Raw genomic sequence first — 27,589 nt, forward strand, 5'->3', positions numbered from 1 at the left:
ATCCATATTATACGGAATTTACTAACTATAAAGGTTCCTAATTTTTCCGTTCTAGAATCGACAGGAAAAAGAAATAGTCGCATCTAGCGTGGAATTTCAAGCTTTTACAAAACTGACGCTTTAAAAAATTACGTTGATAGTAAAAACATTCCGAATCTAGAAAAAATTACAGTCCATATAAAAGTTCACACACAAGTATATTGACTTGAGTTCGTAATTATGTAATTGATAATTATTTTTAAAATATTCACAGTTGGAATCGTTATTCAAATGGCTTCCAATGAGCAATTTACTAGAGCCATCTACTGGTATTGCTTGGAATTATTACACATACGTAAAACTAAATGTGTAATGAAATGAAAGGTTTCATGTATACGACGAAAAGAGGCTCTACCTGCTACAAGTTCCGAGAATTGCCGCTACGTGTGTGTGGCAGCACCTGTAGTAATAAGAGCTTTTACATACTTACTGATTCCTCGGGATAGCTTACCTGAAAAAATAAAAAGATCATGAAATACAGATTTAGTTATACGGAAACAAATATTGTACATTTATATATTTTTTACAATAATAGATTGTGGATGGAGTCCTGATATATAAAATAAATAATAATATTGTTCTCTTTCCTTTCTTTCATAAAAATTACAAAAAGGAAAAATTTATGTTTGTCGCTTCTACACGAAAAAATGTTTATATATAAATGACACAATAATAAAACTATTTATCTGATAATAAAACAATGTTAACATTATTTGTTGCAAATTAAATACTCTACAACTTTGATCCTGCAACTTTTTTTCGTAGAACTATAAATAAAAAAGTTATAAGCGAAAATGTTCAGAAATCAGAGATATTTATATTTCTCAATAAAACTTTTTTTTATAATTTTACGTAGAAATGATATTTGACCATTTTTGTAGATTGTTTTTCGAGGAACAACTTTTATATACAACATTTTTTCATTAATTAAATAGCTAAGGTTTTACAGCGCTCCGAAGTGAGAACCAATTTTCAGTACTCTGAACTATACAGTATACTTATATTATGTGTGTACTAATAATAATTTGTCATCAGTAATGGTTTTTTTTTGTTATTATAATATTTTTAATAATTAATTTTGCAATATCACTAATAATTAATTATTGAATCTTTTCCCCACCACCCAGGAGGTAGAGTCTGGAAGCGCGACTTTTTTTTACGTCGAAAAGCAGGTCTGAAATGTTCTGCAGTGTGCTTCTATTGTTCTGGAGTATGAGAAAAGAGCCAATAGCCAATATATGTATAGTTAAGAGTACTGAAAAATAGTACTCACTTCAGAGCGCTGTAAAACCTTAGTTATTGACGTTATGAAAAAATGTTGTACATAAAAGTTGTTCCTCGAAAAACAATCTACAAAAATGGCCTGATATCATTTCTTCGTAAAATGATAAAAAAAAGTTTTATTGAAAAATATAAATGGCTCTAATTTCTGAACATTTTCGCTTATAACTTTTTTATTTATAGTTCTACGACTAAAAGTTACTACACCAAAGTTGTAGAGAATTTAATTTGCAACAAATAATGTTAACATTGTTTTATTATCAGATAAATAGTTTAAGAGATATATCGTAAAAACCATTTCAACCGCTATTTTCAAGATGGCGGCCGTGGGACAAGGGTGGCGACCCCACAAACTTGGTTTTAGCTTCACACTGACCCCCCCCCCCTACACATCAAAAAAAACAAAATTGCGTCCTCTAAAAAATGCAAGGTTAGGGCTAAAAAATGTAACATTTCAATGGATCATACGAGCAGTTCACAATTTTAATTAAATTTAATTAACAATGTAATAGTTGTGCCGTTTCTTTTATTCACAGCGAACAATTTGCTAATTTTAAGTATAACAAAGACTATCATAATAATTAATGCTTTTATTGGTACATTTTTGTATTGTAACTCTATTACAATAATATTATATTTGCTTATAAATATATGTTAAGAAGCTTAAAGATAAACAAAACTCTTTTAAGTGAACCTTCTTTAGGCGCATTGAGAGTAAAATTTCGGCGTCATGGCAATACCGTCACGTCATGGAGTAAGGCAACGATATTGGTATCTTTGAATCTTGCCAAAGAAGTTTTACTTCTGACAAGTGAGCTCGGTACACACGCTCTTTTTATGTTTATAATGTTATAGTTCAAAAATTTATTATTTGAATATTTCTTCCATGTACCCGATGAACGATTTAAATACGTAATTATTACCAGTAATTACGAAACAATGAGGCCGTTCCATAATGTAGCTCTTTTAATCATTCACTGTTCAGTCTAATTGTTTATGTTATTAATAGGATCAGTTTTTTCATAATTTTGATACGTATTTTACATTGAATAATTACTTAGTGCACGAACACATCCGCTTGCAATCAGTTACGTGAATCATTTGATTGATCTTCTCATATGTAATGCTAAATATCGATAATACAATTTTTAAGGAACAATTGATTTTGCAGGTAAAGCAATTCTTTCTGTATAACTTTTTCTTGGAACGAATTCAATGAAAAAATACGACAGTTAAGTGACTAAATAATATAAGTACATAATACAAGGTGGCCCAGAAAGACCGAAGTGGTGTGAATTGCTTATAACTTTTTATTTAAGAGATATTTTTTTATATTTTTTTGTATAAGAGAAGACTTTAGCCATAGCTCCTAAAGCTACACTTGTGTTCTTATACTTATATTTATATCTTGTAATAATATATAATATATAAATCTTGTAATAATAAGTTAGAATTTTATTTAATCGTTACGTAGAAGGGTATAAATGTAACACTAAACTTATAAATATCAGCTAGACGATAGTGAGACGCGATTTCCTGGATTACGAGAGTCGAGAGCGCTGATAAATCATACAGTTGGTATCATTTACTAATGTGCTGTAATCTAGAGGATATTTTGAAACAATAGAATTGAGTTTCTCTAATTGAGCGATATGAAAAAGTTGTAACACATAGAACGAGTATATAAATATCACACAGCAGAAGGTTATGTTTGTTTGAACGTGCTAATCTCAGAAACTGCTGGGTCGAATTGATAAATTATTTATGTATTGAATAGTACATTTATCGAGGAAAATTATAGGCTCTGAAGCATCATGCTTAGATAATTAGGAGCGGAGCAGCAAACAGCTGTCTCTCAAACATTTTGTTATATTGAAACTAAAAAATATGATTGATTACACACACATCAATCAAGTTTGGTAAAATCAATGTAAAATACTATAAGTATACGGTAAAATAAGGTATAAAAGTAAATTTTGATAATGAAGGAAGCTGTGGTGAGTAATTATGCATTTAGCAGCTGTCGTTGATATATGACTGTTAATATTTTACACCAAGGCGGAAAAAACGTGGGAAGTGCAGCGAAATGTAGGTAAAGAATTTCAGTTTACACTTACACATATCCGTTAAACAAGAGAATATTTATTTAATTCAGACTTAAATAAAAAGCAAGCAGTCATTTAATTGCTGATAAAAGTGAAAACTTATAACTTAGAAATTTAGTACGTATTTAAATTTGTAATTTCATTACATTAACATATCGGTGACGATATTATTGTCATAAGATTTTACCCCTACCAAAAGGTATTCAACGCGGCTACAGATCGTTTTACGGCGTGGCATATCATAGCTTTTTTCTACTTAACATACAACATAATATTATAGTATCTATATTAGAAACGTGTTTAGTCTATCTATAAACCTATCCAACTTTAACTACCAAATTGTAAAATCAGTCCAAAATGCAAGTTAAATAAATGTAAAGTTAAATAAATGTAAAAAAAACCCCTCTATCGAGGAAATATAGATCACTATTAAGTGATAAGGCCGCCAAAATAGTTGTACTCTGTTCTATGTGTAAGTAGTTATAAGGTTTCTTAACTGTACAACTATTAAAGAGTTAAATAAATAAATACAGTTGACAGTTTTAATAAAATATGCATCAAAAACAAACACATTTAACTTCTAATTTTCCTGCTTTCCTATTAATGACAAGAGTCAAATTTCTTTCACAATATATTTACAAATACAATCTTATTCGAACAGCCTACAATTTAATGTAGGTACGTTATATCTTCCTATTGTTATAATTCAGGTTGTAACAGTAGTCTACATAGTTAGTTCAGCACAATTAAATTTAACGGAAGACGGCGCGTAAGGCTCGATCTTGCAGTTCGATAAATTACATAATTATTATTACCATAATATTTAAAGTATCAAAATACATTAATATACACTTTGTAATACAAAATAGGAGTGGTCTATTAATAGATATAATCGTCGTTGATAGACTAAACTTTAAATCAATTTGGTACTACATATATTATTATGTCTATATTGATGCAATTTTCTTCTGAGCTTTAACTTATAGAGTTTTGTTTGTCTTTTAAGTAACAAAATTGTACTTGGCTTTAGAGCAAAAATTGATTTGATTGACGACAATTGGATGTAAATTGTAATCTTATGTAGGAAGTAATGCTTGAAAATAATGGAAAATAATATATACTTACATTTATTGAGATTGAATGGAAAAGTTACCCGGAAAAGTTCTGAATTTGAGAAAAACCTTTTTTATTAAATAAAAATGTCTGTTCTGCAAATTAGATTCTATAAAATAGGGAACGTTACCGTGTTTGTTTTGAGATTGGTGATGTAAAAAGATGCTATTCGAGTGACAAATAAATCTTTTTTACATTTCTTTCTTTTGATCTTCCCAAACATAGTAGACAAATATATTCAATAAGATATATATAAACTATAGTGAAGTAGATATAACGATGAAATGTGTATTAGATAAGAGAAAGCATATTTTAGATAAATCCAGTCCCTACTATCGTATCAATTGACAGAGCCCGTAATTGTATTTGTGATCTCGATAATATTGAATAGAAGGAAAATTTATGAAATAAATTATTTACCTCACTATCAAATTGAAATATATTCAAATTGTTAGTTTATTGATAATATTTGACTAAAATATGATTTTTAAACCTTAAAAAAACGTTTAAGTACTTGAAAGGAATGGAAAACTTTGAATTTATGTAAATTGATATTAATTTGTAAAAAAAAATATTTTCAATTTATAGATGTTTATAATTCTATATATAAATGAAAGAATAATTAATAAGTATAGGATTTTGAGCATTACTTTTAACTAGCTGTGCCCCGCGGTTTTACCCGCAGTGCTCCGCTCCTGTTGCTATCTGACACCGAAAGAATTTTTCAAATCGGACATTTAATATGTAAATTAAAAATTAATATTTTATATACGAAATACAAGGGCAAGGAAAGCGTTTGATCGAGGTTAATATTTTAACATTGAGCAATATACTAATTGTTTCTGTTAATATATTAGAAACACATTGTACAAGTTGGCAATGTACAAAAACAATATACTTTTATTATAGCCCATAAAGTTAATATCTGGACTACAGTCGCTGTTGGGAAATAATCTATAAAAGCATTTGCAATTGTTACATTAGTAGGTGAATATTTTCTATGAAACGTTTGAGCGTTGTAGAGACAATTTGGCAAATGACTATGGTACTTGTTTAATTTGTAATATTTTTAAAATGTAGTCAGTAGTGAAGTAACTTTGTATCTTATACTTTTTTTAAATATTTAACCTAACTAGATTTTAAAATATTTGGTTTAGTTGTTTGTGTTTTCACTAAAATAATGATAGTATTCAATATTATACGAGCATACTGGAGCAAATATATTTGTTTATTTTGAATAATTTTCGCCATCTTTTATCTATGTAAATATTTTTAGAAAATAACATTAATATTTATTGAGACTTTATTCATTCCGGAAGAGCGTTGCTTCCTCTAATCAACAGCTGAACTTACTAGCTTGATCTAAATTTATTTCATTAAAAATAAACTGAAATCTGTGAATGTAACATTTTATTTGACACAGAAGAAAAACGTAAATAATACTAAAAATGTAAAGCTGCGTTGTTTATTTGTTTGTTCGAACCTCCCAATCAGAGGAACTAATTGACCGATTTGAAACATTATTTCGCTGTTGGATAACATGTAGGTGATCCCTGTGTGATATCCCTATCTACCACAAGCGAAACTGGGGCGGACGGCTAGTAAGGCTTACACAATACACATACTACATAACATAATATTGAACTAATTAATACATATAAGATACACGTCTTAAAGATTTTTATCTTGGCACCGAGTTTGAGGAATTCCGTAGTTAACGTTATACTTACTTGATATATAGGTAGGTATAAATATAAAAGATATAAAATCGTCACGTGATTGTTTAGAATATAATAAGTAATATTATATTTTTTATTATGCATAGATTGAAGATATCAAGATGATTTAAAACATATCCTCTATTTCACAGTAATATTTGAGGCTGTAATAGCTCATGCTAAAAAATCTGCTGAATATTGATAAACAAAAGTGCACGCCTCATAATTTTTTTTAATAATTATTTTTTATTAATTATTATTTTTGTTTATTTAATAACAATTAAACCACATCGAAACAGACCCTGAAAAATGAAAGGGTTCTATTCCTGAGCATACTCAAGCGTAAGAGAAAAAAAAAGACTCGATTAGTAAAGTATTTCGGTCGCTATCGTGTTAACAAGAAAATCCTCCGCACATACAGACACACGGACGTCCAAGACAGAACTTTTTTAAACTGTTTTTTAACTAGTTTAAATAACAAAAATGACATCAAAAATATCATGAATGTTAAAAATAGTGTTTTTCTTAATATGTGTGTGTATGTATTATCTTACAAGTGCAATGTATGATACATAAAGACATTTTAAGTTTGAAAAATCAGATGTTTTGCGCGAAGTGACAGTAGTACCCACCTCAACGCTTCGCTTATGAGGCGTGCAATAGAGTATTCAATAGAGTATTCAGCTTGGAATAGTTTTTATCTTATTAACGAAAATAAAGAAGAATTAAAGTGACTCATCCACAGCATCAACCACAAATATTTTTACATGTTTCAAACAAATTGCGTGACAAAATCTGAATAATTTCTAAATGTTATTTTAGACCTTGATCATCGCATAATCAATGTGTATAATTAATTTATTTTGTTACGAAAGATAGTGTCTGTGTCATGGTGCATATTTATAACATTCTTTATAATTTCATTTGCTCTTGGTCAAGGAGATATGAATAGTTTGTAAACAGTTACAAAACGAATATAGTAAAGACGTAGATAAATTGCATAAAGTATGATTAAATACAAGAATAGTTGATAAAAAGTAAAGAATCGTTTAGAGAAAGATACAAGGAATATTTTTTATCCAAACAATATAATCACATACCGCAAACGCACAATTCGCTGTTTCTCTGAATGCGGAATAACTTACATAACGTTTGCTTTTATTGTTAGCTTTAGTTTTCTTGCTCTCGAAAGAATTAGAGTAATTATTAAGACAATTGTCAACATGAATGACGATGTAAACTAACGCATCATTTGCCGTTACTTTTTACTAGCTCTCCGCTCCTGTTGCTATCTGACACCGAAAGAATTTTTCAAATCGGACCAGTAGTTACTAAGATTAACGCGTTCAAACAAACTAAACTCTTCGGCTTTATTATATTAGTATAGATTTGTTATCACTAATCAGTAATCATAGCAAAAACCCTATTTTGTAGGTAAATATCAAGTATTGACTTATGATTTATTGAAATATAAACTACGTTAAAACATGGAAAAGTGTTGGCAATAGACTACAAGCCCGCATATGAAAAAAATATGGGTCAAATGAACCACCAGCAAAAAATAATTAGATTCATCACTATGCCGTCACTTGTAAGCTGTCCAACTGAGTGCAGATGAGAATTGAAAAGTACAGGTAGACTCGGTAAATTTTGGTCATATATTTTTGTACGGCATTCTTAACCATCGATAGATCCATTAAAAATAATAAGAAACCGCTCAGTGCCGTACAAAAATGTGGGTCCACCAAGTCGGAATTTTTATTTAATTTCCGAGAGTTACCGGGGGTAAATTTGGTCATTTGACCATTTACGGCATCTGTGTCATACTATTGCTATACTGCTTTTAATCCATTATTCCGCAACGCCGTACAAAAATCATGGGGACAAGGGGAAAAAATCGAGAGTTGCAATCCCCTCTCTTTCCCCACTCCAGGGGGTCATTTGACTAAGTACGGCTTCGGTTCCAAAACATTATCTAGCACTCAAAAGTACTATTAAAAGCAATGCCGTCAAAAAATAATTGTTCTTTTAAATGTATACCAATAATCATCTTAATTTCATCGAATTCTTGATATAAAGAGCTGTAAGGTCATTTGACCCTGTACGGGAACTTTTTTTTTAACATGATATTGTAAAATTCAATTGTTGTATAGTATTGCCGTTCAAAAGAAACCGTTCTAAAAAAAGTTATAGAGAAATGCAAACCCAGAAATTTTGTTAAAGTTTAAACATCGTAGATTAATGAAATATAATAGTTTTCTACACTTTATTCGTTGTTTTAAATAGTATTAACATAGATAAATTAGGAAAAAACGATGCCGTATGCCATTTTTGTGCAGACCACATCTTTTAGGCTGATGAAAGCGACGAAAGCTACAATTTTAAGGGTGCTTTATGGCCATTTGATACAGTACGGCATTAACATATTTTTACCCAACTACGGCAAAGCAAAAGGAGGGTTATGGTTTTGACAGGTCATGTATGTATGTTCATCTATTCCCTCGTAACTTCTAAACTACTTATCAGAATTCGACAAATGACATATCATTAGAAGCGTCTGAATTGTTCACTGGATAATCAGTGACCAGCTAGCTAAAGGCTATATGGGGTTTCACAAAATCTAATGTGGCGCCATCTAGCGGACAAAACATACAGAGTAAAAAAATAAAGTTAAGATAAATATGCCGTGTTTGGTATAATTTGAAAGCGCTTTACTTGTACATTTTGAATATGTATATATTACTAGCATTTGCTTGTGACTTTACCTGTATTCATGGGCTGATTGAATATAATTCACATCTTTTCGTTCATAGCTTTTTTATTAGTTCATCAATTTAACGGAGTCCATTCCACTTGACTCCGACTTTCCAAGGTGATAATTAACCACCTCGAGCTTCTTAATATTAATGTATATTTATATTTTATTAGACAAATATAAAGTAAACATTTCGTTATATGGATTTTTTATTTTTCAGATTTTTCCCCTATGGACTATTGTTAATTATTTAAAATAATAATTTAAAAAATATATTCATGAGTTTTCAATCTATAGTGGTTTAAAGTTAACTCAAAAATGGACCATTTTCGTAAATTTTCTAAAAAATCTTAGAGAAAGTGTAAGAAATGTATATAGTATGCTATATATTCGTGATCTACTCAATAAGCTCTTTCATTTGATACCCCACACGGCATGTTTTGGAAATTTTTATTTTTTTCTTTGTATGCCATATTTAATTACCGGGGTGCGGGCAGGGGGACCACAAAACTGGTTGGCAACATCTGTCTATAGGATGTCTGGGACCTATACAATATATATCAGAATTCAGATTTAGGTCCGCTATTTTTGCAAACGAACATCTCCTTGGAGCCTGCTCTAATATTCATACTTAGTGGTCAGTTTATTTTAGTATGTCATTGACTTCATTAAACCTGAAATAAGATCAAATTAAATACGAGATGTGCATTGTATAATATAATGTTCTGTAATCGTTAACTATTGCATTCGCGATGTGCAAATCGTATCTGACTATTACGATTATCTAACAAATTATGTTTGATTGAAGTAATGAACTGATTGCTGTTTAATTTATGAAGTGTTGATGTACAAACAGAACTACATAGCTCTCAAATATAAGCCTTTAATGAGTGATTATAGTTAACTAGCTGTGTCTCGCGGTTTTACCCGCGGTGCTCCGCTCTTGTTGGTCTTAGCGTGATGATATATATATATAGCCTTCCTCAATAAATGGGCTATTTAACACCGAAAGAATTTTTCAAATCGGACCAGTAGTTCCTTACATTAGCGCGTTCAAACAAAAAAACTTTTCAGCTTTATAATATTAAAAGTATATGAACGGGGTTTTTGCATGCTTTTTTATCGCATGTATTGGTATAGACAATAATAACAAAACAATAATAAAGATAATTGTACGCAAATGTACAAATGTATAAAAAGAGATCAACTTTAATTTACCGCATATCGTTATATTGCTCTTGCAAAAAATTCATACACATTTTTTCTTGTTATATAATATCAAATTATGTTATGTATATATATAGTTATCAAAATGAGGCAAATATAATTTTATAATACCATATTGTTTACAGTTTTTTGCAAGAAGATTATTTATTAGGAAAGAGCCTGTTTAATTTGGATTCTTAATCTATACTTTAAAATTATAAAGCTGAAAAGTTTGTTTGTTAGCTTGAACGCGCTTACTTCGGAAACCACGGGGCCGATTTCAAAAATAACTATAAGCAATAGGCTATATCGGATATTTCAATATTCATAATTCAATAGGTATTTCAATATGTACCTTTTTTCTATATCAACAATTTAGAAAACAAGATAGAAAGATGTAATGCAACAATTATTTGTTTTACTGCTCTATAGTTGCTCTACAATGTACCTATTGAATAATGGTTAAAACTTAGTTAAAATAATTATTCCTTTAATATTTCTTGATTTGAAGTCAATTCGTTATCAGTGTATCAGTTATAGTATGTTAGTTCATTTCTATTATGTAAATATTATAACAACGTGTATTACATAAAAGTTTATTGTTTTTTATAATTGTAGCAAATTAAAATTTACATAGTACAAAATAAAGAGAAAATGTAAGTTTCTAAAGCATGTATAACATAATATTGTTTATTTTTAATAACAATAATTAATCCCAATACTATGTTTAAAAGTAAAATTTTAAAAATTTACACACTTAGCTTTTAATCGCAATTAGTTTGATGACTCTTTGCGATAACAGAATTGAAAACTTTAAAATTATCTTTTGATCTATCTTCTATTGTTATTATTGTACTATGATATATTTAAGTAAGCTTATTAATTATTATCAGATATCAACTATATTTACCTGTAAAAGTTGTTTATATTATTATATCTAGGAGTGAATAATTTGATAAAAAAATGGACCATATATATGTTTATACAATTTTTTCTATTTTTTGTTGAAAAATGTAAAATAAACTGTTATATTTATAAAAATAGACTCATCCAAATAAAAAAAAAACGTCACACGCACACATAGACGCGTTGTTTGAGTATGTGTACGAGCGAAAGTGTTTACTTCATTGATCTACGAAATAACTTGCACTCGGTATAAAACCAAGAACAGAGAACCTCACAGCACACTCCTGTGCAGCCTTCGCTGATAGCAAGCTAAGCGACAATGAGGCTACTGGTTGGTTAAATTTAATTAAAATAAATCATAATAATTAGAAAAATATCACAGAAATTAATTAAACACATAAATACAAAACAACAATCTTGTATGTTTGTGATTTAACAGTTATTCTGGATATATACTAATACATTTAATATTATTCCTTAATTTTTCAGAGGTCTACCTTCATCTTGGCCGTGGCTATTAGCCTGGCCACGGCAGAGGAAAAGGCGGAGAAGGATTCAAAGGCTGAACCGACCAAGATTGAAGATAACAAAAAACAAGATAAAAGAGGATTATCTGATTTCTACGGCGACCACGGATATGGCGGTGGTTACGGAAGCTACGGAAGCTACGGAAGCTACGGCGGCCATGGAAGCTTTGGAGGCGACTTCGGTGGCTTCGAAGGAGGTGTGGGACACATCGGCCATGAGGAACACGAGAAGACAATCACAGTTGTCAAGAATGTAGCCGTGCCTTACCCGGTCGAAAAACACATCCCAGTGCCAGTGGAGAAACACGTCCCCTACCCGGTCAAAGTGCCAGTGCCTCACCCGTACCCAGTCTACAAGACCGTTCACTACCCGGTGAAGGAGACTATCAAAGTACCTGAATACATTCCCAAGCCATACCCCGTGGAGAAGGAAGTGCCCGTACCCGTAAAGGTGCACGTTGACAGACCCGTCCCCGTTAAAGTCTACGAGCACGTTCCGTATCCAGTGGAGAAACACGTACCTGTACCCGTGCACGTGCACGTGCCTCACCCATACCCCGTAGAGAAAACCGTACACTTCCCAGTGAAGGTACCAGTTAAAGTACACGTGCCTTACCCAGTTGAGAAGACCATCCACTACCCAGTCAAAGTGCCCTACGATCGCCCAGTACCCGTCCATGTAGAGAAGCCCGTACCCGTGCCAGTTGAGAAGCCAGTACCTTACCCCGTAGAAAAACCAGTGCCCTACCCAGTGAAAGTACACGTTGACAACCCAGTGCCAGTCCACGTTGAAAAGCCAGTGCCCTACCCCGTGAAGGTTCACGTTCCAGCGCCATACCCTGTAGAAAAAGTTGTTCCGTACCCAGTAGAGAAGAAAGTGCCCATTCCAGTACATGTGCCCGTTGACAGACCAGTGCCAGTTCATATTGAGAAGCACGTGCCATACCCCGTTGAGAAACATGTTCCTTATCCAGTGAAGATTCCAGTACCGATTGTGCACCACGAGGAGCACCATGACGGTGGTTACGGAGGAGGCAATGACGGCGGATATGGAGGTGGCCACGAGGGTGGATATGGCGGTAGCATCCACGAGGGAGGTTTCAGCGGTGGGCATCAAGAGGGAGGATATGGTGGCCATGAAGGAGGCTTCGAGAGCCACGAAGGCCAGCTGGGAAGTTACGAGGGTGGTCACGAATACCATCATTAAATAGTCTGATCTCTTCTTTGTTTTTAGCTTTAAATGTTGTTTTGTGTTTAGTTGTCGACTAAGTATTTTATTTCTTATTTTTACTTTACGACGTGAATGTATTGTAAATAAACCGAAAGTATTAAATGAGATGTTACATAAATAAAATTTATAATGTTTAATCATTGTCGTTTTAATAAACCTCATGCAAGTAAAATCTAATTGAAAACTAATAACTTGATCTGCGATATTCAAAATATGTAAATCTTGGGTCAGAAAATATATTCATAATAAATGTTAGCCAACAAATCTTTCATGCATAGTAAAAACTGTAGACATGTTTGTATTAAGTGATTCAACACTATCATAAAAAAGATTTAATGGTATCATTTCCTATTTGAAATGTAGCTACTAATATTAATTTTATTATAATCTTTACAAATTGTATATTATGGAATTCAAGAAGTTCGCTATTCTAGAAATTTCTTTCCGATCTTAATTTCACCTAGTTTGAATCAGCTATTTCAATATTAATAGCAGACCGTTGTTAACGGACAATTATTCATTGCGAAGTCATTTTGAAACTCGCGCACTAGATAGGTAAAGTTATGTAAAAGTTTACGTAACATGTATATAGCTGTGGTTAATCCACATAAGAGTTACTTAGAAAAATACAACTGCGTGACAGCCAAAGAGGTATTGCCAACACAGCCTCCGTTTCTCATTGTAGAATTTATTGACCGGGAAGCAAAAGTAACACATTTTTACCGACCACTTTATCTTGTAAACAGAATATTGGCAAACTTTAGCTATAGTTTAAAGTTAGTTCTACAAAAGCTTCAGTGATTTCTAATTAAATAATTCTAAAAATCCCGATTCATAGTTCATTGGCTTAAGGTCAGTTACGTATATGACATACTAAATTTACTCACAAGGAAGTTAATGTTATAACGTGGTTACAACCGCGGATATATTTTTGATTAGCGACAGGTTTTTTGAGCTATTAGGATGTCGTTTAGCCTTACCTTATGTACGGAATGTTGGCTGGGATGTGGTATTTCGACCCGGGATCGAAGTCCAATTCTGAACGAAGCACCGGTGGCTTCACTCCTTGGTATTGTTCCCTATAATAAAAATAGTTATTACACACATGTATTATTTTTTATTTCTGTAACTTTTGCAACTTTAATTAAGAACGTACTACGTTGCCTAAGCATTGTAACATATTACAAACAAATATTTCATATACCGTCATTATACCGTTAATGTTTTTTTAAACGTTTTATTTTGAGCTTTTACAATATTTTCCTGTATGCACAATATGCCTTTGAAATAAAACAATAAAATTATGGACAATAAGTAATATCTAATAATAATATTGCGTAGTACACGTGACCAATCTCTTTAATACGTCTATCGTGATCCGTGACTTTTGCTTTCATTTTAGAATCGAGAGCAATGCAGTTACTTCGAGTCAAGGTCGAATGGTAACATGATTACTGGAGACTATAACTAGATTAGGCAGAAAAGCTTCAAATGTCAGATTATGGATACTATAATTGTATCTATTGTGTATTCACATAGTGATATTTTTTCTTTAGGTGCGTTCTAAGAAGCATTAATATATGGGATGTAATATTAAGACTAATACATACCTACTTATCTTGGAGGCTTATCATAAAAGTTACTATCAAATTTAAACTCATTTATTTATTCAATTCGCAATATCATAGTTTTACCATATACCACTAATTTTTTTGTGTATGCAACCAAGATTGGTCAAAAATCTTTTGCCATTTGTATTATATTGCCAATAATTATGACATATTATGGCAAAAGGAACCCAGAAGTAACCAGTTCGATGCGATTTCATAGAGCAACGGTGCGTACTCATTTGCAATTATGTTACGTTACTGTTAATTAACATTATCTAATGTTTCGGTCTAGACGTTTACACTTCTAATTACATATACGTAAGTATGATTGATTCCGATTATTTCAATTCGTTAACAAATTGGTCGTAACTTCTTTATTTCTTGACATAATTCAACAATTTAAAAAAAAATAGTGCAAACACTAAATAAACATTTATAAACTAAATGTGATACGAGTCATCGCTACCATAAGACTTTCTAATAAATACATGAATTTTAAGTTTAATAACACTATTACATTTTAGATGAAACTTATTATATTTGCATTTTATGTAACGTATAACGTAAATAGAGATACACTTCTTACATAATAATATGTGGAATACTTCGATGATATGATTTTGCGAGTAGGTAATAGGTATATATATATTTGCGATAGGTGTATAGTATTTATTATACCGTCTTAAATTTTATATACAATAACTAGCTTTGTTCAGCTCTTGTTGATCTTAGCGTGATGATATAGCCTATAGCCTTCTTCAATAAATGGGCTATCTAACACTGAAACAATTTTTTTAAATCACACCAGTAATTTCTGAGATTACCGTGTTCAACAAATTAACAAACAAACTCTTCAGCTTTATAATATTAGTCTAGATATAGTCTTATATTACCTAAGTCTCCACCAATGGCAATTGTATTGTTCCTTGCGTATTTCACCATTGAAGACATCCCACCTCCAGCGGTCCATTACAAGGGCAAAGGGTAGAAAAGCAAGCTTGTCCATAGCTTGAGTAAACAGATAGTTTATGTCATGAGCTGTGTCATCTATTGATCGTTGGATGAGTCCTAGGGTTTGGAGATGGCGTGGTGATGATACTGACAGCGCGATCGCTTCCCCGACCGCTTCGTGGAAACCTTCAAGAAATAAGGGATTATTAAAGAGGATAATAAAGTAATTTAATATAATATTACTAAGTTGGACTTTATATTTTGTGGTTTTTCGGTCGGTGGAAAAAATGACGAAAACGTATGAGTAACGCCAGAATCTATTAGTAGGTACATTATAAAAAAGTATTCTGATGTTGATGTTGTAAATATTTGTGGTTGGAATGATAATTTTTTGTTTCTTTATTTTGTTAAACTGTTGCCCACATATTTGGCACAGTGGTAACCGCATAAGCGTTACGACCAATAACGATTTTATCTATTTAAGATAATTAATACACTAGGACTCCGTTTTCAATGGGAAATAGGACTGCTCTTGTATTTTATATGGCACTAAGAATTAACTAAATTGAATTCAATGAAGCAAGAAGAGGCAATCGAGAGAAAGTGTGCGGAAGTGCAAGTTGGACCCGATTGATAAATACTAACGCGGTACTTGCCGGAAACAACCCACTATACGAGCCTAGATTATTCTAGAATTCAATTTATGCGATTTTTCTCATTTTATTATGCTCTCTCACCTAAAGCTTTTCAATTTCTTAATTCTAATCAATCTAGCAAGTATAACATGGTTTAAATTAATAAACATGACTCTATATTTCTAAGAAATTCGTAAGTCATTTTACGTCACAGATTCAATCCACATTATTTATATTCTCACTCACATAATATTACGTATAATATCTTCATAAATTAAGATAATATTGTGAAAGCGAGAGGAAGTTGAGAAAAAACAAAGGGGCTTTGTTCCAAAACGCTGTGAACATGGAATTAATTCAACTGCGGTTTCGAATGAATCTAAATGAGCTTGTAGCTGGTGAACTTGACCTCGTTGGGTGGAACTGTGGCGTCAAGTAAAAAACGGCACTAGATATCACCTATAGATAGAATGTTCTAGATGTGGCTTCGAGAATAGTATACGAAATGTGCTTGTAAAAGATAGAGATAAATTCCTGTTGTGTTTCCTGTTCCACACTTTCCATTAATAATTGGAAAGTGTGGAAAATAGCAATACAAAATATTTGCTTATATTGATTATTATAATATTTTTTCCCATTCAATGTCATTTCCCTTCTAAAAGCGTTAAATAATATAATTTTTGTTCAAATATTAAAATAATCATTTTCCTGTCTATTAATTTAATAGAAAGTTTTCCAATATTATTTCCCCTTTCGACATCATTAAATATATTACCAGCTAACATTTTAAAGGGTGAACTATAATAGATAAACAAAAATTAAATAATAACTTGGCACATCCATATTATTTACATCCACGTCCGCAATTTTATAAACGGCCGCTAGTAAGATGCGCACATTATATAACTGTGTATCGTAACATTAATTTCCTCAAATTCGTTACAGCGCGTGCGACTTCATCAAATATTAAAACAGGTTATAAATAATTATGCATAATCAATGTTATGTTTGATGGCATAAGGTGCTAATTTGCATCGATAAAGTATAATTGGTTACTGTTAATTGAAGAAATTCCAATTGGTGGCCTGGAAGAGATGGCTACTACAGCCATAAGGCCGCCATTTGTACATGTCTCTCTTCTGTATTTGTATGTCTTTTTTCTGTTTGTAATGGTGTACAATAAAGAGTTTTCATTCATTTATTCATTCCAAATCCTCAGAAGAGGATCGTGTCCCAGCAGTGTAAACTTATATGGGTTGTTGGTGATGATTATGATGATGAATTGAGGAAATTTGACGTAATTTGGATTTATAAAAATTATCAAGTACAATATAGTCACAAAGAATAAAAGTCCTAAGAATTATGTTCTTGTAGATGCTTCATAGATCAGTGCCCTTAATATGGTATTTTTACTAAAAGGTCAGAAAATGAGGTTAACATGAGAGAGCTAGCGGTCATTAAAGTGTAATAAAGCTTAATAACTCTACAGTTATGAATGTTAAACAAAACATATACCTATCTAAGCTAAAATATTTGCAAATAATTTAAATAATTAAACAAATAATCACGACTAAAATGAATTCATTAATTTGGAGATAGACTTTTCAAGCATAAAAAAATATTATGTGTTTTCGTCATGTTTCCTACTGATTTGAACGATATTTTAGTTATTAATATTGAAGTATTTATAAGCTAATTAAAAAAAATCAGTGTATTAAAAGTCTCTAATAATAAAAGCTCAATTTTTACTATAATAAAATCTAAATATCTTATCTAGATCTTATATTTAAAATCTGTTGTGAATGCTTTTCAGACGCAGTTAATTTATTGGGCATTCGTGCTCGAAATACTAATATAAGTATGTACTTTAACAGTTTCTAGACACGCAGCTTGTTCTTAATTTCGTAATATGGGAAACGATGTTTCACACTTAATTATATAAATATACGTTTCCTACCGTGACCAAATGAGTTTTTATATTATATGTGTATTTTCCTTGTTTATAAAAAAGTAAGAGCTTTATGTAGAGAGAATTATCGAAAACAGACGAAGTACATACAAGTCAGTTAGGTATGTTAAATTGTATTACGAATAACCATCAAGTTGAAAATTTTTCCATAGGAACTTTAGTACACAATTTTGTGCGTAATTATTTAATTTGACTGAAACTTAAAGCAACTAGTTGTTATTTTAAGCTTTTCAATATCTTATAGGTACGTCGTAATTATTAAACCATAATCGAAATTATCATTTATATAGGTTTTGTAAATATAAGGTAGATATTCAATTTAATAACGACTAATTGTAATAAACATTATTTTGAGATCAATAATGGCTATCTATTGTGGTCAGTCGCCCTTGTGTTATTTGATTCGTATAGATCAGTGACTGTTGTATTTAATACAGTTTAACATTACTTAATACAAAAAGTTCCGACACCCATAACAATGTAATTTAAATTAAACTGCGTAATTACTCCATTCATATGTAAGACCATGTAATTGAAAAATTAATTGCATTTATTCTTTGAACGATGGTGTTAGTCAATAAATATTAATATCACTGTAACAGCACATTTCGTAGTTAACATTGAACTATTTTAAAATTAAGTCATTAACGAATAAATTTCACAATTTTCTTCTATTAAATATTTCAAGGGGATCAATATTGAAGGTCCCATTAGTAAGCTTGTGTCATCTTTTTATTGCAGAACAAGTTCTAGGTCACATTTATGTGAATTTCATTTAAATATATTAAGGTTTGAATGAGAGGCGTTGTTTTAATAGACAATATTATGTATATTGTATAACCCTGAATATTTTGGTTAAAATAACCAAATTTATGTTTGAATTAATATTAGAGAGCTAAGAAACGGATAATAGATCCAGATTGACGCAATGACCAAATAGTGAGGATTAGGTTTATCTCAATTGAAGATCAGTTTTATTTGCGGTGAACTAAGACGCAATATTCTATCCTTAGTAAGAAGCAAAATAGGTCCCATTTCAATAAATAGAAAATTTCGAGGAAACTAATAGAGAAAACTAAATTTGTTACAACAGAATGTAGGTATATGAAAAAATTGTCTCTTAGGGGTAGTACGAACCGGATATATCAAACGATTTTATAAGTATGCCTATGACCTCGGTTAGGTTACTCTTAAACAATCAGCTATAGGAAATCAATTTGTGCCCTTTTAGTTAACGGTATTAAAGCCGAGGTAGAGGGCGCCTAACAACATTATACCGTGTAAAGTATATGTCGTACTGTAAGCTAAGCTATAAGTTTCAAATAAGTTATTTTCAAAGGCAATTTTTGCCTTTCGTTGAAGAACTTATGATAAAAATGACGACAAATTTAAATAAATTTCGATTATTATGATTGATTTCTACCACAAACATTACTTGTTTAGAGTTAAGATTCTCAACCAGACTTTGCACCATCATTTGTTAATATTTTTTTCATTAAATCAATCTTAAATATTAATATTTTTTTCATCAATCTATACAATTTTTTATTACAAGCAAATCAAAATAATATGAATACCTCACCTACTAGTAATTGAAAATCAATGCAGCTGATTAGAGCTTTGATTTTTTAAGAGCCATGTAAAATATATTATAGAATCGCTTCCAATCACCAGTGGAAGCATTACTAACTTTAATTCAATTATAATTTCACAGCGCTGACGTAATTTAGATAGTGAAAAAACTGCTTTCTATCGTGTGTCTCATAACTAGTGTTGTTTTAATCGTCAACATGAAACTGTTCAAAAATATCATTGCTTTTACAATTTCCCTGTTATGTAGTGTCAATTATGGTAAGTAAAATCGCATATATTTTGTAAAATTAGTATTCAATTGTTTTTCCCTTTGTTTAGACTCCTTTTAATGCCTTTGTGCCCCATTTGTGTATAATAATATGTGTTAAGAGGAGACAAAAGCGCTTATTTCAAGCTTTATAAGATCTTCTTGATGTATACTTTAGAGATACAGTTTGTCTATTGTGTTCCCAATAGTTCCACTATAATTGTTTTGTGTGCATGAAGAATAAAGCATCATATATCCTCATGATATTTAGGAATTAAAGCTTTTGTGCTAATTGAGAAAGTATGATTATAATCTTTTGAAAAAAAAGATAATGCGAAACAAAATATAGAGAGTAAAATAACAATTAATGGTTAATCTCTTATTGTTATACTTCCCCAGCATTTGTAAAGTTCGTATCTATACGTTCGTAAACTCCCTTAAATGACGATGACGAATAAATTTTATCCTTAGATATTTACACTGACTTTCTCTTATATAGAGTGTTATAATGTTATAAAATAAGGAAGACTGACATCTAATCATGATTGTGTAACATTTATAATTTTATATAATTTCTTGTATTATTTAAAATTATAAATATTCGTTTGTCCATATAAACGAATGAATCAGATTTATTTGTCTGGTAATTTAATAACATGAAAAACACGAAGACTAGTATGTAGAGCAAGTAATAACGGATTAGAAAAATAATGCTCATAATGTTGTTTATAACTAATATAAAAACAATTTGGTACCACAATTTTACCAATAATCTGAAATATAGGTCATAGGCGATGAAGAAACCTTACTGTTCTTTGAATTGGATTACTGCGTTGAACTTGAAACAAACTTTTCTTTGCTTATAAATCAATACCCATTATCTACCTAATAATACACTTAACATATACCTACTACAACAAAATTTAATCAGTTTCAAAACGTAACGTTTTCTCTGCCTTTATATAAAACGTTCGAATTACTTTAATCTAATAGTTTTCGTCCTTTGTGAAAATTTTAATTTATTTGTTGTGCTTTTAATTCCCCGTCAATTTATTTGTTTACAAAACAGCATAACTATCCTCTATTCTGTGGTGTGTGGGGTAATAAAATTATTGAACGAGATCAGAAAAACTTAAAATGATATCATTAGTGAATTTTAAATATTTTGCTCGTTTTTTTTATACCTATACATATTATAAATGGGGCCAATTAATCAAATTTGAATGAATTTATTTGAGATCGAAGATTCTTAGTCCTTGACTTTATGTAACTCTAGATTTGCCGTTTTTGGACCCATTGACGTCTATTGCATATACTTTTCAAGAAAACTGACAGAGTAAACGAGCACTATATGATTACGATTTTGCCACTAAACTTCTCTGATATTTTAATAAAAAGTCACCCGAAATTGTATTGTAAATATACTTGTAACTTAAGTTCCATACTTATTAAATATTTTGTTTTATTTATCTTTTCAGTATCAGCAATATTTTGCTATGATTGCAATAGCGCCTTCGATCCAAGGTGTGGAGAGAATTTCGACCACTTCAATTTAGGAGTCGTTAATTGCTCCCTCAAAGATCCCTTGGAATTGGATCATATTCCCCCTGTTGATGCTACGTTTTGTAGGACCATAAAGATGGAAAGTGAGTGAAAATTTGTTTTTTTTAAGAACGCCATAGTTCTTTATAAGATAAATAGTACAAACATCGTTTTAAATATGTAATTCAGTTTTCAGTTTGTAAATGAGCTTTCCCTTTTTCTAAAGAATATTCAGACTTAGATAGACGATATTGCTGACGCTAGGTATCTGTCGTTTATGTATGTACATATCTATTATCTAGTTTAATAGCATCCATAATATTAAGATATACCTAGATTGGTTAAAACAATGGATGGAAGTTTCCAGGAAAAAAACCTTTCAAAAACTAATTCATTACCGTTATATTACAGTTTATGGAAAAGTCCGAATTGTCCGAAAATGCGGATATCTTAAAGACGAATTCAAAATGAACGGATGCAAAAAACAAACGGGCACAGGCGAGCTTTTCGTCACCTATTGCTCGTGCAACACAGATCTTTGTAACAGCGCTACAGGAAACAGCCAAGAGATGGCGCTAATCTCAATTGTTGCGATATTTAGCGTTTTAACTGTTATTAGAAATTTTATATAAGTAATTTAGTATTTTTAGGCCAAATAAAACACGAATGCTAGTCATAGACAATATTTTTGTGTGATATATTGTTATTGGAACAACTGCCAAGTTATTCTAATGTATTTTCAGTACTTATTGTTAAGTAGCCAATAAAAAGTATTAAATAAAAATATTTTTTGGTGTTACCAAATCTGTGTCATGAATATTATGTAGGAACCGATTTAAGAGACAATAACATTCAATTTATTTCTGAAACAGGTAAATTCGAACTAGTATGCAATATGTACTCAATACGTTTTTCCCGAAGGATTATAAACATTTTATACTAAGCGGAAGAATGTTAAGGTTAAATTATTATGATATTAAATAACAGCAGTTATTTGGGTTAACAAACCTGGATTGGCTCCGTCACGGAAGACTTTTGGTAGATTTCTATATGATAAGAAATATTGTATGTGCGCCATTTCATGATGAGCTGTGACGAGATCCTTCATGTCTGGGTGTGTACACATTTTAATCCTGTAATAAAATTATTGCCATTTATTTTTTTAAATACAAGTAACTACGTCCAAACGAAACCGGAGACAATTATATTATGCCATAGGTGTTAAAAGGAGATAATATATAAATGTTACAATGACTCCTTATTTTTTCTTACAATAAATAAAAAGCTCTATAACGGCTCTATTTTTGTTAAGCTATATAATACAACATTTTAAATGTATATTTCATTGTACAGAATGTGAATGAATTGTATAAAAATCGAATTACTTATTTTATTAACATTGATCATGTTTTCTTATATGACTTTAATCGTAGTATAAAGAGCCAATAAAGTACCTATAATCGTGTCTATTACAAAAGTCCCAAGCAGAAGGCTGGCAGTGTATCTGCCTGTCCGCGGGTTGCTCGAACACACTGAGGGCCCAGAAATCTTGCGGCATTGAAGACATGTTCATAGACACGTAGAATTCCTCAGCCAGTTGAAAAATTGTGAGTGGAGTGAAACCCTGGAATGTGAAAATTGTTTTAAGTATTAAAGATAAATACGTTGATTTGATTGTAGTTTTATTTAATTCAAATTTAGCCAAGAAATACTTATTTTTTTAAATTATTAATTTTATAGCATTCAATTTCAATATTATTGATTCATTACTATAAGATAGTTAAAATATGTACAGTTTTAATTATAACTATGACGAACAACACAAGATGTCGCTACTTATCACAAAGATTATATAGGTACAACATATTGCTAACCTGGCGAACCATTTCTGGTGTAACATCGACCAGTTTCTTCCCGGGATACGGTAGCGTGAAGGGTATGATTCCGTTCCAACTCTGTCCCCACATATCACCAAGGATATGAGCAGGAATCGGCGCTGACCTTGAAATCCGCTCCGGGCCATACGCTTCGCGGAGGCGGCGGCGGACGTAAGCGTGTAAAAGCTCGTATAGTGGCTTTACCTGAAATTTTATATAAATTTTAAGCAGATATTAAAATAATAAGGATAGGGCTTTTCCATTGTGTTACGAAACAGCTCGTAAAAATGCAAATTATAAGCGTCGGTTAATTTAAGAGAAAAACTTAAAATCAAAGTAATTTGATTCTGTATTTAAAAAATGTTTAAAGAGCTCACTAACCTGATCCCATATTTCATCAATTTCTTGTCTCATATTAAATGAGTCGTAGGGAAACATCCAGTATGCTGATGCATCCGTGAAATCTGTGAACGAAATACAATGATTGTATAGGAGCAAAAAAACTGTTTTGATTATTTGCTAATAAAGCAAAAAGGCGTTTAAAATCTATGAGGTGACTCTACATTATGTTTTTAGATAAATTCTTTATGTTTATTCCCTATCTTATTTTTTTTCTAGGAACTTATAATAGGACCACGGAAGAAGCATACATTTAGAAGCCAGAAAGTACCGTTTTTATATTTAGATTTAATGAGACATATAACAGTTCAAGTAAGTCATCATCATCAGATGCTATAAATACCGAATGACGCAAATTGATTATTTACACTTTCGCACTATCCTAGAATATAAAATTAGACTAAAGAATACTTTTATTAACTTACTGTTCAACCTTGCAGCCTGATTGGTCAAGTCCACAAGCTGTTCATACAAATCTCTGATCCTCCTCCCCGTGTTCCTCCTCCACTCCGTCCATACATGTTGGAGTTCATCCCAATCCCTGGAGTGTGACATGATGAACTGCAGCTCGGGTTGCAAATGGAGTCCGCATTTAAAAGGCTCGTTGTAAGCGCATATTTCAGCCGTATTGTACACAGCCAGCATGTCATTTATTATCCGATTGTACTGTGAAAAATCATTTATCAGTTAGTGTCAGGAGAAAAATAATATTGTTTATGTGTTAAGGAAAACTTTACGAAGTTTAGTGAGTCTATAAAGCTAACTTATTGTTGGTATTGTTTCATGACCATCAAGGAAGCCGTCAAGACATAAAGACAATATTTCATTAATCATAAGTATGTCTAGCTGGACTGCTAATCTAAACAGATCTCGGTGGCTGATAAAATTGTATCAATTATTCTCCTTTGATTCCTTATTTTTAAATATATCATCTTAATGAGATAAGAAGATATCAATTGATTAAAAAAAACGTAATAGAGCAGGCTCCAAGGAGATGTTCGTTTGCAAAAATCGCGGACCTAAATCTGACTTCTGATATATATTGTATAGATCCCAGACATCCTATAGACAGATGTTGCCAACCAGTTTTGTGGTCCCCCTGCCCGCACCCCGGTAATTAAATATGGCATACAAAGAAAAAAATAAAAATTTCCAAAACATGCCGTGTGGGGTATCAAATGAAAGAACTTATTGAGTAGATCACGAATATATAGCATACTATATACATTTCTTACACTTTCTCTAAGATTTTTTAGAAAATTTACGAAAATGGTCCATTTTTGAGTTAACTTTAAACCACTATAGATTGAAAACTCATGAATATATTTTTTAAATTATTATTTTAAATAATTAACAATAGTCCATTGTTTATGATTCAATAGTTCGTAAGATAATATAAGTGAGCTATGTGGTGGATTTGATGAAAATAACTATATACTATATGAACTTGAAAATATACTCGCCATCTTTGAATGCTCCCCCCACTCCCCCATGCAACTATTTCACTGTACGAAATATTGAATCGTAAACAATGGACTATTGTTAATTATTTAAAATAATAATTTAAAAAATATATTCATGAGTTTTCAATCTATAGTGGTTTAAAGTTAACTCAAAAATGGACCATTTTCGTAAATTTTCTAAAAAATCTTAGAGAAAGTGTAAGAAATGTATATAGTATGCTATATATTCGTGATCTACTCAATAAGTTCTTTCATTTGATACCCCACACGGCATGTTTTGGAAATTTTTATTTTTTTCTTTGTATGCCATATTTAATTACCGGGGTGCGGGCAGGGGGACCACAAAACTGGTTGGCAACATCTGTCTATAGGATGTCTGGGATCTATACAATATATATCAGAAGTCAGATTTAGGTCCGCGATTTTTGCAAACGAAACTCCACTGAGAGTCCGGTCTATAAGTATGTTTTATAAAAATATGCTTACTCTGTCCAATTGGTCAGGTGGTAGAGCAGCTGGCCCGATGATAGACAGCAACCGCAGTTGTCTAAACGTTGGGAAGTCCCGTATCCCACCTCTGGGCAGCTGCTGAGCCACTTCCCATAGCCCTCGCTGGAACAGCGTGTACCGCTGTTGAGCATCCAACTGAAAAGGCATAAATTTTGTTACATTATGTATATAAGATATTAGGAAAGATTAGGTTTGTGTTTTGAAGATAGTAAATTGGTCATTCTTTCCTTTTTGTTTGTGTCAAAATGTACCATAGGTACAACACGGTAGGTGTAACCTTATAATCAAATGCACATACTGGATTGTTTTCAAACTACATATCTAATCCCATGCTTACCTACCTACAATATGCATATTATGTTTGGTGAACCAGAAAACTATTAAAACCTCAATACAAACAGTAATTCAAATCTAAATAACGAGACGTAACCGTAATTAAAGTGAAGGTCGATTAATGAATTAGAATCGGTGCTCTGTTTTTGTCAACATAATGCACTATAAACCCAAGGTTATTCGTTTCATGGTATCTGTATCTAGTGTACGTGCTTCTTTGTGGAGACCATAAACATCGCCTTATAGGATGAAGGTTGAGGATTTGCATCACTAAAGAGGTATTTAGGGCTGCAGTGCATGTTTTGGAAGAGAGGAAAAATATGAATATCAAGGATATGTTCAGTAGATAGGTTTGTAGAGTTTGGGCAAAGTTATGTGTCGAAGAAATTTTAATTCCTCATCTAAAAATACTGTCTCTATCAAATGAGGTACGCCTGAAGCTTTTAGGTTCCAAATGCTTGAATGGAAAAATTACGATGTCCAACGACAAAAAACTGACTGACGACTTCTTACAACAATAAGGTTAACATATTTCAAAAACAATAAATATTTGCTTTGCTTTACTTGTAACTATGCAATTATACCAACCTCATTGAATAAAATATGAGACTACGGTTCGAAGAAGTATGTTAACAAAGTTGTTAGAATACTGATACATTTAAAATATCATGACATCAAACCAGAAATATAAAATCTGTAAAGCAGCAATTGTTCTGCGCAATAATAATTATATCTATTAAATATGAGTCAGATAATATCGTGATGAAGTTGATGATGGCGATTTGTCACGTTACATGATTCATGGTATGTATAATATAATATAAGGCTACTCAAATTGTTAAGCGTAATTTTATGCTATCAATTGTTACGTGGTAAACTTCTCCTGAAATAGATTCTTGTATATTTTATCCCCTTTGTAGTTTTCCAACATTTTTCCTTGTTTTCTTATACCTATACTGGGTGTCCCACCATTGGTAAGGAACTTGTAGTCTTGCATACGCTGATCACGTAAAAATTACTTAAACAACAAAATTACGCCAAAAATTTTTTGCTTAATTTTTCCTTAAAATTCATGTTTTGTTCTCTAGCTTCGCGCAGCCGGCATAATAATTCGGCAGTTCGCTAATGTGAGCATTTTGGCTATGAAAACAACAATAATCTTAAACGATAGCTCACGTGCGGGTGGCAAAGTTGGGCGGGTTGCTTGTTAGGGGTATACTTAAAGAGTTTCTAGAATTCATCTATTTGAAAAAAAATGCATCTGGAATTTTATAAGTATATTTATGCAAAACTATAACCTCCATTGAGCTTAGAATACCGAATGTGGGACACACTGTATATGTTATTCAGTTCAGTTTATTACGGCATACATTTATTACTATTTATTATAGCTAGACCCTAATATTCTAATATATTATGGTTCATATCAACAACAGAATAGCAAAATTTCCCTCAAAATTGTGTCTACGTTTTATTATTATTATTACAATTGTTGAAAACACGCATTCTCCATGAGAAAAAGGTCTAAGGTTTGAAGGTCTATTTACATAGCATTCTTAAACTAAAATTAAATATTTAA

General features: G+C 31.4%; 3 protein-coding genes across 3 annotated transcripts in view; 2 read left to right on the forward strand and 1 right to left on the reverse strand.

Moving 5' to 3' along the window:
- Ance-3 (angiotensin-converting enzyme Ance-3) overlaps window positions 1-27,589 on the reverse strand; it is a 101,383-nt gene that overhangs the window by 62,005 nt on the left and 11,789 nt on the right. Inside the window, exons 2-9 of the mRNA XM_090106718.1 lie at window positions 25,654-25,812; window positions 24,130-24,370; window positions 23,687-23,769; window positions 23,303-23,509; window positions 22,883-23,052; window positions 22,437-22,561; window positions 15,385-15,628; window positions 13,862-13,960 (exon numbers count right to left, since the gene is read on the reverse strand). Of these exons, the coding sequence (XP_089962844.1) occupies window positions 13,862-13,960; window positions 15,385-15,628; window positions 22,437-22,561; window positions 22,883-23,052; window positions 23,303-23,509; window positions 23,687-23,769; window positions 24,130-24,370; window positions 25,654-25,812 (1,328 nt within the window). The remainder of the gene's footprint in view (window positions 1-13,861; window positions 13,961-15,384; window positions 15,629-22,436; window positions 22,562-22,882; window positions 23,053-23,302; window positions 23,510-23,686; window positions 23,770-24,129; window positions 24,371-25,653; window positions 25,813-27,589) is intronic.
- Window positions 11,306-13,018, forward strand: LOC149905285 (uncharacterized). Its single transcript, XM_090106069.1, has 2 exons — window positions 11,306-11,454; window positions 11,613-13,018. The coding sequence occupies exons 1-2, from the start codon at window positions 11,443-11,445 to the stop codon at window positions 12,855-12,857; spliced, it is 1,257 nt and encodes a 418-aa protein (XP_089962195.1). The 5' UTR covers window positions 11,306-11,442; the 3' UTR covers window positions 12,858-13,018.
- Window positions 19,787-23,100, forward strand: LOC149905286 (UPAR/Ly6 domain-containing protein crok-like). The gene is made up of 3 exons (XM_090106720.1): window positions 19,787-19,897; window positions 21,365-21,532; window positions 21,840-23,100. The coding sequence occupies exons 1-3, from the start codon at window positions 19,837-19,839 to the stop codon at window positions 22,058-22,060; spliced, it is 450 nt and encodes a 149-aa protein (XP_089962846.1). The 5' UTR covers window positions 19,787-19,836; the 3' UTR covers window positions 22,061-23,100.

Source organism: Colias eurytheme, chromosome 10 (genome assembly GCF_061535395.1).
Source record: "Colias eurytheme isolate Ceu_HAF_F1 chromosome 10, ilColEury1 Martin Lab GWU primary, whole genome shotgun sequence".
Classification (NCBI taxonomy): Eukaryota; Metazoa; Arthropoda; class Insecta; order Lepidoptera; family Pieridae; genus Colias; species Colias eurytheme.